At 36.0% G+C, this 14050-nt stretch overlaps 1 protein-coding gene across 1 annotated transcript in view; it reads left to right on the top strand.

The window, feature by feature from the left end:
• Window positions 1–14050, top strand: part of WDR72 (WD repeat domain 72) — a 108942-nt gene that overhangs the window by 55381 nt on the left and 39511 nt on the right. Inside the window, exons 16-18 of the mRNA XM_074155870.1 lie at window positions 3427–3518; window positions 3911–3993; window positions 10290–10401. Coding sequence (XP_074011971.1) covers window positions 3427–3518; window positions 3911–3993; window positions 10290–10401 — 287 coding nt within the window. The remainder of the gene's footprint in view (window positions 1–3426; window positions 3519–3910; window positions 3994–10289; window positions 10402–14050) is intronic.

The following is a 14050-nucleotide window of genomic DNA, read 5'->3' as shown; positions in this document are numbered from 1 at the left end:
ACTTTTAAATTAAAACAGGAATATCTGAACAGATTATCCAGTGACTAGCACACTCGCTTAATGTGTATTCAGCTGATATTCAGAGTTCTGCCTGCTTTGATGGTGGAGAATGACTTGTATATGTATTCCTTGCAGTGCAGCACAGTGTCTAACTGCTGGTTTAGTAATAATTTGGGGATTCCAGCTTTCTTCTGTTAATGCTGGCCCACATTGCATACAGCAATGAAATATTCATTGGGTGAATTATTTTAGTAAGGTGAATCATTGTAGTGTCAGTCAGCTGTGGTCTTGATCTGAGGAATGCAAGAATAAAGTTTAAATCCATATTCTTTGGAATATCTAATCATTTTGCTGTTACAGAAGAGTGAAAGGAATTTCTTTTTTGTTAAATAGAATACATGCATATATACATACTTTTAATCTAGAGAGTCAGAACTGGAAAAATGCATTTGATCAGTTCATAGACTGCTGGGTGTTCTTGGATGAGTCTGGTATGCTCATTTTGAGCAGAAATTCTGACTTTGTCAGCATGTATATATGACAGATCATTCCCCAATGAAAAACATTTGGTTGAAAAACTCTTGACTAGTGTCTATGATAAATTTTCAGCTTGTGTTTTGGATCAGTAAGTTCCAGGTTACAGTATTTCTGTGAACTATTAGCTATTTGATTGGATAAATGAAACTTTTGGAATGTGAAAATAGTGAACAGTGAATGATGTGCTTTAAGCACATGTTATCAGACCAATCTGTTGGTCTGATACTAATCTGTTCTTTTTATATTAAAAAAAAAAAATCTGTATTTTTTAGCATAATCTGAACACTTCACCAAAAAATGTTCATAATCCAAAAAAGAATCAAGTATGAAAACATGGCTTCGAAAAAACTTGGACCTAAGTCTATAAGCTGTTGTTCATCAATGTGTTTGTATACCTGTTGGCTTTTTGCAATTTGACTTTGCCTGTGAAAATAAAGGAGTCTGCAGTAAAATGTGTCGGATTATAAAAGTGGGACAGAAACAGGAAGAAGCTAGTAAGAAAATATCTTCAAAGAATTGGTTTTCTCTTGCTTTTTGAGATTTTTACCTGTAACTTAAAGCTCATAGGCTGAAAGCTTTCAGAGTTGTTCAGTATTGCAAGGCTTTTGAAATATTATGACTTACTCTTGGTTGTAGTGAACTTGAGAGGTTAAATATATTATTTTTAAATGCTGCATAAATATAGGTCACTATAGCAATGTATTCAAAATAAATAGTTTAAAATAGTGCAAGGATTTGGAGAGGTTTTTCACTTCCTTTCCCCTTCAGTTTCCTCTGTTTGGGAGGACTGGGTTAGAGACCACTTGGCCAAACTAGACATCCATAAGTCCATGGGCCCTGATGGGATGCACCCACGAGTGCTGAGAGAACTGGCGGATGTTATTGCTGAGCCACTCTCCATTTTTGAGAGGTCTTGGAGAACAGGAGAAGTGCCTGAGGACTGGAGGAAGGCAAATATCACACCAGTCTACACAAAGGGCAAAAAGGAGGACCCAGGGAACTACAGGCCAATTAGTCTCACCTCTGTCCCTGGGAAAATAATGGAGCGACTCATTCTGGATGTCATCTCCAAACATGTTGAAGATCAAGAAGTTACTGGAAGTGGTCAACACAGATTTACCAAGGGTAAATCATGCTTGACCAATCTGATAGCCTTCTATGACATTATAACTGGATGGCTGGATGAGGGGAGAGCAGCAGATGTCATCTACCTTGACTTCAGCAAGGCTTTTGACACTGTCTCCCTTAACATCCTCATTATAAGATTAAGGAAGTATGGGCTAGATCAGGGGGCAGTGAGGTGGATTGAGAGCTGGCTGTGTGACAGAACTCAGAGGGTTGCAATTAATGGAGCAGGGTCAACTCGGAGGCCTGTAACCAGCGGTGTCCCCCAGGGGTCAATACTCGGCCCAGTCCTGTTCACCATAGTCATCAATGACCTGGACGAGGGGACAGAGTGTATCCTCAGCAAGTTTGCTGATGATACCAAACTGGGAGGGCTGGCTGACACTCCAGAGGGCTGTGCCGCAATCCAGTGTGACCTGGACAGGCTGGAGAGCTGGGCAGAGAAGAACCTAATGAGGTTTAACAAAGGCAAGTGTAGGATCCTGCACCTGGGGAGGAAGAACCCCAGGCACCAATATAGGTTAGGGATGGATCTTCTGGAAAGCACTACTGAGGAGAAGGATCTGGGAGTCCTGGTGGACAGCAAACTTTCCATGGGCCAGCCATGTGCCCTTGTTGCCAAGAGGGCCAATGGAATCCTGGGCTGCATAGGGAAGAGTGTGGCCAGTAGGTTGAGGGAGGTCATTCTCCCCCTCTACTCTGCACTGGTGAGGCCACAGCTGGAATACTGTGTCCGGTTCTGGGCTCTCCAGTTCAAGAGAGACAGGGAACTACTGGAGAGAGTCCAACACAGGGCAACTAAGATGATTAAGGGGTTGGAGCACCTCCCTTATGAGGAAAGGCTCAAAGAGCTGGGGCTCTTTAGCCTGGAGAAGAAAAGGTTGAGGGGAGACCTTATCTATGTTTACAAGTACCTAAAAGGTGGGTTGAAGGATGATGGAGCCAGACTCTTTTCAGTGGTTTCCAGTGATAGGATGAGGGGCAACGGGCACGAGCTGGAACATAGGAAGTTCCATTCAAATATGAGGGAAAAACTTCTTTGAGGGTGACAGAGCACTGGAACAGGCTGCCCAGGGAGGTCGTGGAGTCCCCTTCTCTGGAGATTTTCAAGACCTGCCTTGATGCAGTCTTGAGTAATGTGCTCTAGGCAATCCTGCTTTTGCAGGGGAGTTGGACTAGATGATCTCTAGAGGTCCCTTCCAACTCTGACAATTCCGTGATTCATCCATATCCTTTGTCTTCAAGGGTTAGGTTCCTGAGTTAGTCACAGTACTGAAGAGCAGTAGATACACACACTGGTCTCCTAAATTGTTGCCATCTACTGAAATCCCAAGTATTGCAATAATATTCTAAATTATTTTACACTGAAAAAATGGAAACCTATAAAATATAGCTGCTAGTTTCCGTTTTGCTGTTTTTCTGTTACATAGGAAAAAAAGTTCAAGTCCTTTGTGAAAATGTTTTCATTCATTTCTTCACATACGAATTTGTTTCTTTAATACAACATAAAAGTTAGCTATAGTTAAGTTTTGAGCCGAATGTAAAGTTTCCTGCATGTGGATGGTACTTCTCAGTATTTGTGTACCTGTGAATGTTTCAATACCAAGTTGTGGGCAAAAGAATGCAAATGACTTTTGAAGAGAAACTAAATTATTGTTGATGGTAATTGATAGCAGAGTACCTACCTTAAAAAAATCTACCTTAAGACACAAGATTTTTTCTAAGTATGTTCAGGTTTTGTTTAATACTTTCCTATTCTTTTAGTCTACAGAAGTCAGAATCTGCACATGACAAATGGCGAAATACAGAAGCAGTAGCACCTTCCTTCCACAGTTTTTATGGAGAGTTACCAAACAGTAAGTATATGGAAGAGTGGCAATATTAGCTTTTAAGTGTTGGTGGTTTTTTTGCATGCTTTTTGTTCCTAAAGCAGAACATTTAACTTCAATAATGAAAAAAAAAAAAATTATTCTTTAGCTTCGAGCAGGTACAGTTTGCAAATACAGAAACTGGATTATTCTGTTGTTCTGTGAATATCGCAAAAGCACATAAATTGTGAACTGTTAAGTAATACAGAGATCAACAATATTTTTTCTGTGACAGCAAAACAGTCAGCTGTTCTAAAAATTCTTAGAAAAAAATTCTAAAGACATTTTCTAGCCATCTGAAAAACAGAAATGTAATAAGACAGACACTGTTGTCTCCCCTGTCCCCCAGTCAGTTCACAAACTATGTATGTGTTTTTCAGGTAAAAGTAAATATCATTCCTTGGACTTTGGGAGTGTTTCATTGCTGAAACTAATTTGTTGTTGGAGTGACCAATCTATAAAGGTAGGAAATAGCCTGTTTCAGTTGCTGTAATGTAATGTTGGCTGTATTTGGAATCTGTAATGTGACATAATAGTTATGGATTTATGGTGAAATTATTACATAAATTGTGCCATTCAGATCTATGGAAAGATTATTATTTCACTATTAAGTATGCTACTCATGAAACTATTTTGCCTGAAAGTGTATGTTTAAATATGGGAAAGTAACTGTCGTACTAGTCTTTAATCTAAATGATCTTGTTCACAGCATGTGTTTAAAAAAATTACTTACCTGTTCTCTAACAATCAGATGTAACTTCTATTACAAATGCCATTTTATGCTCCAGGAAAATAAAGGATAAAATAAGAGCAGTGTCATACACCAATGTATTATTATAGAAGAAACAGAAAATGCCTTCTTAAAGGGATAAATAATTCATCTCAAGTCCTTACTTATTAGAATACTCTTCAAGAATGACTTAGAAAAGCCAGTTATGGGTTCCCAGGTCAGATGAAGCTCATGCCTATTGTTAGCAAAGAATCTGATGCCTTGTGAGATAAATTACTGTTTCTTGAGAGTTGACAGGTAGCTGTGAAATAGTCTAAACAGCGAAATCTAGAGACCATTTTTTATTTTGGAAATATGCATTTAAACAAAGTTGTGTGGTTGCTCGAGTGAGTTAATATTCAGGAGTATGAAACTCAAGAACAGTATGCTATGAATACAAGGTATTTTACTCCAGAAAAGGGAAATACTTGTTACAAGTTTATTTTATGATGTTACTTTTAAAATTGAATGCAACTCCATGCTGCATTTCAAGTGCAAAGAATACTTCCCAGAGCTGAGGTGTGCAGGGGTACTGCAGTGATAGTCCCCTGTTCTATTAGACAGCCAGTAATGGTTTCTGCAAATATTCACGTTCAATTGAATCCAGCATTTTATCTTGAGCTTATCAGTTGCTTGTTATAACCGCACTGTCTGCACATCTTCGATATTATTTCAGCCTTCTCCTTGCCTCACAAACTGTCCTCCTTTCTTTTATAATAAGATTTTTTCCTTTTTGAATCCTTTTAATAAAAAAATCAAATACAGAACCTCAGTTTCAATAGCTGCAATTGTCATGTGAAATCCATGTAATCTCTTGCTGACAACCTGGTCAGCCGCTGAAACTCTTTACAGAGTAGACTTGTATAGCCATGAAACTTGTATTTGTAGCATAGCTGATAATGTGATTTATGTATTTATATTTTGCAATAAATTTAGTGACTGATCAGTTTATACAATGATAATGGTCTTATCTATCATAGGAGGCTAGTGTGCAGGATGATAAGGTGTGGAATAAGCTGCCTTTTTTTCACCTGAAGAGACTTTAAATTTCAGACACTGAAATCTTCAAATACTGCAAACACCATGCTATCAGTGCTTCTCAAATCTTAACATTACTCAGGCGCAGCTATGTAGTTGCAATAAGCTTTGTTAACCTGCTTTGTAGTGCAGATTTTGGGTTGTTACAGCAATTTGGCTGCAAAACATTTTAACATAATTTGTGGTGTTGGCAACAGGTGCGGGTAATCAGCAACCAATGTTTTATATAAAATTATGGGGTTTGTTTATATTAGGGTGGCTTTGTTAAACCTTTCTTTATACAAATACAGATTTATGACCAATTTATTAATTCTAAGCAGCCTGATTAAACACTCATGTACATTTACCCAAAGCATCACTAGTTACCCTGCTTTTAAAAACTTTATTGTTATCTTCAGTGGAGGATACTGACTCTCAGACATGACTCAAAGGACTTGCCTTTTATTGATTCCTCATCTCCTTATAGTACTGTTACATCTTCTGTGCAAACAAGGCAACTGAAAAAACTGGCTGGAAATGATTGATCAGGGGTCTACTGACTTGTTGAAGGGCTAAGGGAGGTATTTTTCTGTCTTAAATTTTAAAAATGCATATACTTTAAAAATATTTATCTAGGTTTCTTTTTCCCCAGCAGATTTTAAAGGAAAGGTTGTCATCATGCATTTTGCTGTTCTTTCAGATAAAATATAGCATGTTGTTGCCACACTCCCATCTTGCCCAAAAATTACTTAAGTGGTTGCATTTCTGCCCTTACATGTCCTTACTCTGTATTTGAAGTAGCCTGTTCCTTAGTTATATCTGTGAAAATATTTGGTTACTTTATCATTTTTCTGGAGCCTTTTTGGCTAAAAGGGTGAACATTAAAATAAAACTTAAAAAAAAAAAGTTATCAGAATAGTCACTGTGGTGCAATCAAAATGTGTTGCCTGTTATTGACTCTAGCAGATATGAGCGTATTTTTTTTTTCCACCAGAAGGATTTCTTAGATAATCATTATGCTTTTCCTAGCTCCTTAGTCTTCAAATGATAGATGTTGAAGTGCCTTCTCCTTATACCTTTATTCAGACATTTTAAGAGGAAGAATAAATAGGAAATAATTTGCTTCCCTTTTTCCTGGTCTAAGATCTTTTTAAATCTCATTGAGTGAGGTTAGTTCTTGTTAGGTTGGCTTTCCTGAAGACTGAAGTCCTTTTTTCTTCACAAAATGATTATAGACCAAATAAATTTCCTTCCTATGATATGTCAGACTCTCAGAGCTGGACAATCATTTGTAAAACAGAGTAAACAACCCTGTTTCCAAAGCCACCTTCCCATTTTCAATGCTAATCTCAGCAAAGAAATGCAATACTATACATAGCAGTGAGTTTTGCATGAAACTTTTAAGTCGCTAGTTCCACTAACAAAATGTTAAGTATACAGTCTTCACATCTGTGGTCAAGGATTTTAGTGGCAACATGTGGGCAGTCCATCATACTCACAGGGTGTCCCTCAGTCTATGAGGCTTCAGCAGTTTGCCTTTATGTACAGCAGTATCAGGGCTCTGTGGTGTGATATAGAAATAACTGAGCTTTAACAGATTCATTACTAATGAATCGTTCACGATCTTTCGTGATTAACTTTTGCGATCAGCAGGAGTGATACATTTGTTCCTCTGGACATGAGTCAGCTCTAACTTTGAAACTGTCCTGTTGTATAGTCCCAAGTAATAAGGCCTTGTTAGAATTTGAATGTATTAATTCAGGAGTATCATAAAAAACACAGGTTGTACGCTGAAGCTGTATAAAACTTAGGTCCTGATTTAGAAGTCCGCTACTGCCATCCTTATGTTGCAGTATTCCTTTTCTGTACAAGAACATTTGTATCCTCTATTATCATCTAGTTACTTAGCACAGTCTCCCGTTAGGAAAACTCTTCATGCCATATTTACATCTCTGACATAATCATCTGCATGAGGAGAATGTAGTTTCTTTAGCCTCCCTCTTTCATCAGTGGAAAAAGACAGTGTAGAGGGACTGCTGAGATTTTTAGGAGGAATGAATCATCTCAGGACTTTGTCATCTATTTGTGCTGATTCCTGCAGTCTGCCTGTATTTTTTTTCACTTCAGTAACTTCATTTTCATTAGTATCTAAAATAAAGTGGGGTGAATCTGAGATATTTTACAGAGGGCTTTACTTTCAAAGAATAAACTGCTTCATGTTAAGGCCATTGCAGAGAGTAGTACTGATAAGCTAGTGCCTTCTTTACTAATGCCCAAGTTTGCAATAATTTCCCTAATAAGATCTGAATACATTTGTTTATAAAGCATTTGACTCTACCTGAAACCAAATCACTTCAGTATAAGTGTCTAGACAAGTGTCCTGGCAGTTGCTATCCAGAATTAGAGAAAAGCAGACTGGATAATGTTTTGATCTGTATTTTTTTTGCTCCCTGATGTGACTGTGATATGAAGGCATCTGGGAAGTAGTTTCTGCAGGGCTCAGCCCTGTAGAGGTTGTGGCCTGAACAATAACTAGGAGAGCTGTCTATTGACTTCTCTCGTTAGACCCACTCATTATAAAGAGAATAGTAATCCTTGGAAGTAATTGATAAAGTGTAGAAAGGAAAGCTGGTGTAACTTATTACAGATGTAACAGTACAGCTTGCATTAACTATTACTCATTTGTCTTTTTGAATTGTTCTCAAGTATTGCTGCTGCAGAGACAATTACCTTTCACTCTTTAATATCTCTATTTGTAGTTGGACATATGCTTTTTATACTGTCTCAGGCATAGAAGAAGCATAATTTCTGTCACATATCACAATCCCAACTAAAAAGCAGCTGGTATTTACAACAGTGTTTACAATTACGGGGAGGGAAAAAAGTGAACACGTTAGTAGCCAACAAGATAGCCAATGTATATGTAATCCAGAAGGGTGCTAAAGATAAAGTGGAAACTATTAGAGAAAATGAAAGGTGCTCATGCAGATTTGTTTTGTGTTAGAAACAGGTGAAGCTTCTGGAGGTGTTTAATGGTGATAATGATAGATGAGGTATATGAATTCTTGGGCAAGACGCAGTGAGAGGACAAAACTAAACATGTGAAGCCACACTGAGCACTGTGGAAATGCAGGGTCTATGAAGTGATAGACAGGTCACATGCAGAGACATACAGGTGCCTCTACAATATCATGTTGTGGCATTTGCTACAGTTTTTTATTTCATTTTAAGATGTTAGAAATTACATGTTACAAATGCTGCCTGGCTGGCATACACACCAATGGTACAGGTGATGCATATCTGATCAGATAAGTGACCGGTTCTTAGCAGGTCAGAAAACCATGAAAAACACATACTGTGTGGAATTCTTTTGTGTACCTCTAAGAATTTTTTTTTTGGTCAAAATTTTTCCCAGGACAATGGTACCATGTCTGTTTCCTTCTCTTTCTTAATTGTTGTAGATATATTGTAAGAGTCTGCTGTAAAGTCAGGATCTGTAATCCCCAAAGCTCAGGGTTGTATCGATGTGAGGAATTGGAAGCTGCCTTTGGTTTCCCCTGTAAAATAAAGAGCTATTATAACAAGATGAAGGTTTGTGCTATGTCAAAACACATAGGGCTGGGTTCACTTGTTGTGAACTTTCACATTGTGGACCTGACTATGGTATATTTGTCTACAATAAAGAATTTTGTCACAAAGGACACCTACAGCCTTTGTTCTCCTTAATGATTTGAATTTACAAGGCCAGCTAGAAATGTGATTTAAGACAGCCCACAAATTCACTGTATTTCATTAGTCAGATGAAACTGTTTCTCTTCCAAGCAGTTTGAGGGAGCCTGCATGTCAACTTAAATTCATATTACACTCATATTTTTAATATATTGTGTATAATATTTATATCATATAAATATAAAACATTTATAATACAAATATATTTAACTTAAAATTTTTGTATTCAGTTTGAGTTCATATTTAAGTTGAGGTGCAGTACACTATCCTGGAACCTTTAGATTCTCTGTCTTTCAGGTAATTTCTTGTACTTGAGAATAAATACCTTTCTGAGGGGGGGAAATTGTATTTCTTTTCTAAAGGAAATACCAAATGAAGAGGAGGTATGCATGCTGCCATTGTGCATCATGCTGAAATTTACACGAAGTAAGGATTGCAAAAGTTTGTCTGTTGTGTAAGGTTTTCATGTGCTTTATAAATGTCTTATGTCTTTAAACTTTTTCAGTTCTGGGGCTTCTCTGCTGAAATAAAGAGAAGGAAAGTAATAATTCTATCGTGCAGTCACTACACTGCATTGTCTTAACCCCCATCTGTGTTGCATCAGCTGCTGCAAGTGTCATTTATAGGCTGTTCATAACTGCAGTAGGTGTTCCTTTTGGATAAGAGGAGTTTGAGAAACGATATTTCTTTGTGTTAGACAAAAAAAAATACAGTATTATCGTGTTTGAGCTAGAGGAATAGAGAATCACCACTAATAACAAAACATTCTCTAAGCTTTTCAGAGAGAGGCTAGACACCAAATATTATAGAACTTCAAAATAAAAGTTCCTTATTCAGTCTATGAAGCATTTTTGCATACATAACAGCTAATAAATATCTCTTTTTTTTTATCACCATGTGCTTTAGTAAGGTATATTGTCATGACCCCTTGAAATCAAGGAGGCAGTAAAAACTGATTCTAGTTTTGAGATAAAAGAAAATGAATGTTCAGTAGTCATGATCGTCAACTTGCACTGTTTTATTGCTATCCAGTTAACATTTATTTCTCAATATGTATGTTATCACTAATTATTATGTGTTACACATTATTATCACTGTCTGAAAGATATTGGTAAGTGTTGACTTTCTAATGACATTCACTGGAACAGTCTTAAAATTTTTTAGTAGTTACTTTAAATTGTCAAATGCTTAGATAAATAATTGAAGTACTAAAATCATCCAACAATAATTTGCATTTATGACAGATTATTGAGGCAATGCAAGCGGTGCTGCTGGCAGAAGTTCAAAGGACTATGAATACCTTGGGAAAGACAGCAATCTGTAGAGAGCCTTTGGCCATAGTAGAGAATGGAAACGGTAAGTTGTGGACACTGCCAAAGACTGAAAAGAGGGATTTACAATACATTAAAAATGTTTCTTTGCCATGTAGGTGGAGAATTTATTGGTATATTCTTTTAGAAGAACTTTCTCTAGTACTCAGAACAAGTTAGGAGTATGAGTTCGTAATACATTATTTCTGTGTGAGACAAGCCAAATGGCCTATTCCTGACCTTACCAGGCTGAGTTTTCTCATATAGTTGTCAAGGAGTTAAGACTTTTGCGCTCTCTCATCATCTCTGAACATTAAGAAGAAAAGGTAAAGTTTCTTTGATTATATGATAGTTCTGGTATTGTAAATACATTTGCAAATAAATGAAGCAGTGTGTTTAAAATAGACTCAGTAAATCATTGAAAAGAAGTCTTACAAATTTATCCTTTTAATGACATCACAACTTACACAGCACTAAAAATTAATTGCTTACATTTTATAACTTCATAATGTAATACAGAATATTTTATTTTTCTTTTAGAAATAACCTCCCTGCAAGGAGATAACATGTATTTTACAATTAGATCATTTCATTTTACAAGAAGCTTACTCTTTGCAACTTTACAATGGTGCTAATGTTTATGGTAAAAAAGATTGAACCTGGATTTATGTTATGAAGTTATATTCTTTTTTTTTAGCCCATTAGCTGAGTCTTAAAATTAACTGACCTAAATTTTAGATCCAATCTTATTAGCGAGCCTTCTCTTGGGAAACTAATTTATAATCTCGTTGAGTGTGTGTGTCTGTCATGAAAATTTGTTACTGATCTGCTTGTTCCAGGATACTAAAAATGATCAGTGACACTTGCTTTACGCCACAAAATGAAATGGTGTCTCTGTAATTTGGACTGTTGGAATATAGTGAAATTCAAACACTTTGAATAATTGTCATAAATGAATTTACACTTTGCTTACACTAAAGATTGCTTTGAATCATTTTATTTTTATGTGGTTTGGGACAAGGTGAGTTGTAACTAAAACATCTCCATATTTTAAGTTCATATATGGACTTGATTTCAAATTTCCTGAATTTTAAGGTTGTATTTCAATGTGGTGTTTTGACATGGGTTACAAGAAAAATGGGACTAACTGGAAGTTGAAAATGCAGATATCTGCAAACTCCAGATGTGTTTAGGTCTTTGGTTTTGTTTCAAAACCTTCTATGCTAGATGAAATGACATTTCTCTTAGGTAGAGAATGTTGGAATGATTACAAGGATTGTATGTGCACAATCGCTCGAAGATACAATCTTAGTGAAGCTTCAAAGTTTAATTCTAATTAAGTATTAAGACTTGCACAAGTTATGAATTCAGGGGAGTTACTTCAGCTTTCCACTCTCTGAAAGGGGGATTTGGTTGTTTGTATGTTGAGTAAAAGATTTCTACCATCACTTTGTTCTTAACCCTATTATTTGAAGGCTATTCAACAAAAAACTAGAAAATAGCTTTGCTAGAATGTGCTCAGTATTCTTACACATTTATACTGACTAAGACTTTTTTTTTCATATTTCATGATCTGAACTACATAAATATACCCTGTAAAGCAGAGTGGATTTTTTAGCATACCATTCAGGAATTGACATACCGTTCAGGAATTTAATCTATTCTAGAATAGACAGAAAACGCACAGGAAGACTGGGAAAGAGAAATTACAGTATGAGTATTTAGCTACATATTAGACTTCTTTTTGTTTTCATTTCCATTCATGTTTTAGCTTGTTGCATTATTTATCACAGTATGCAAATAGCACAAATATTCTTGGTTTTGTTTGTATGGTTTTCTAATAGGCGCTGCAAACTTGATAGGTTTATTCAGAATTGAACATTTTTTTTTTGTGATTTCTAACATGTTAAAGAGTAAAACTATTTGTGGCATGTAATGATATGCAGAAATTATTAAAAAACCATCCAGTGCAATTACTATGGCAATTAATTGTCTGGTTTTAGTCATTCATCTGATATTGTCATCTTAAATCTTATTAAATACTCCGTATTTTTGGGTGGTACAGTAGCTGTCATCTTGTGTGACATCAAGGTAAAAGTTAAATATTGTTTCAGGTTTTTAAGTCATAATTCAAGACTGGGATCATGCACTCTGAGCCAAAGTAAAAGTATTTGAGTCTTTGCTGCCATCATCATTGTACTGTATTGCATTTTTCTTTAATTGGAATTAATAGATTTGATCTGGAGATGTTTAACCTTGTTTAACTCAACAAATTTCCATTGAAGTCAATAGAAGTTTTCTTTAAAAAGACAAACCAAACTTCAGGATTTGACCTTCAGTTTTTATTATCTTTAAAGTTCATAGTATATTATATAGCTGTTTTCTCAGAAAGCTCCTTACTCCTTAGGAAGCTCCTGCATTCTTACTTCATGGTTAAGGGTGATAGCATTTAGACAACAGCTTCACTTGCTGAATAATTTTAAATGCCATATTATTCTCTGCCCTATTTTCTGTGTAACAGAATTGTTTGTTAATTGAATTAAAATAATTGACTAAAATAATTGAATTACAAAATACCACCACCAACAACAAAAAAACCTGCAAAACCCCACAAAACCAAAATCCTGTTATATAGTTTTCTAGAAACAAAGAAATTGAATTAAAAACGCTATTCATGTAAAGCATACTAGAGAAAGGGTTAACTGTGTTCTGTCCTGGTACATTCTGCCATTGTTGCTAAAAAGAAATATAAATGCAAACAGTTTTAATTTCTTTATGTTAATATCAGAGATAATAATTTTGGACGTGTTCCAAATATATTGATAGCAATCTTGCTATTGATTTCTGCAAGCTTTGCTCTAGTTCTTCAAAGAAGCTGAGGTTTTCCCTAATTTTCTTGACGTTCATCATAATTCTGAAAAAGTACAGTGCACTTCATCCCTTCTTGTATTTTTCATAAACACTGATAATCTCGGGTAATGGTGCCATTTAACAGGTTGCCAGTGTGGTATTGTTTTCCACTGCCACGTGAGTCAGAGGCAGTGATTTTAAAATCTTAAGAATCTATTTGTCCGCTTTTCTTTGCATAAACTAAGAGGAACTAAGTTTTCTGGCATTATTCATGAATTTTTAATTTGTAGTATTTGATCTTATGGCATACGTCCATTCCCAGTCATGTGCAGAACTTCTTTGATTGGAGGAAAAACGGTGTTAATTCCACTGTTGTCATTCAGTAGCCCAGTGATTGGATACAAAGAAATTGGATAGTCTCTCCCGTGGCTGATTTAAACCCTTATCTTCTTCAACAGTAATTCATTGCTTATCCTCGCGGCATTCTGCCATGAGTCATCTACAGAAATTGTTTCACTTTTCATGGAAATCTCAAAATATTTGCAAGGGTAAGAGTTAGAAATGAGATTCCCTCACCTTCAGGTGTGTAGTGTGTGTAGGACTGTGATCTGAAACTGAAACAGTTTCCTATGTGCCATCCTTGGATGCCTGTTTTTTCTAGTACATAAGGAACCAAAACTATCTTATTTGAAATAGCATTATAGCATAGAAGTTCTTGTCAAATTGTGTGCCTCAGTTTTTTCTAAAATGTGAAGAAGTGGATTTATTTTCCTTTTAAGAAAATTGTGAGGATAAATGTGTGTTACGATGTTTGTGCTCAGATATTAAATTGAGGGACTGATGTG

This window comes from Numenius arquata, chromosome 11 (assembly GCF_964106895.1).
Source record: "Numenius arquata chromosome 11, bNumArq3.hap1.1, whole genome shotgun sequence".
NCBI lineage: Eukaryota > Metazoa > Chordata > Aves > Charadriiformes > Scolopacidae > Numenius > Numenius arquata.
Note: the sequence above shows the minus strand (reverse complement) of the source record. Positions and strands in the feature narration are given on the sequence as shown.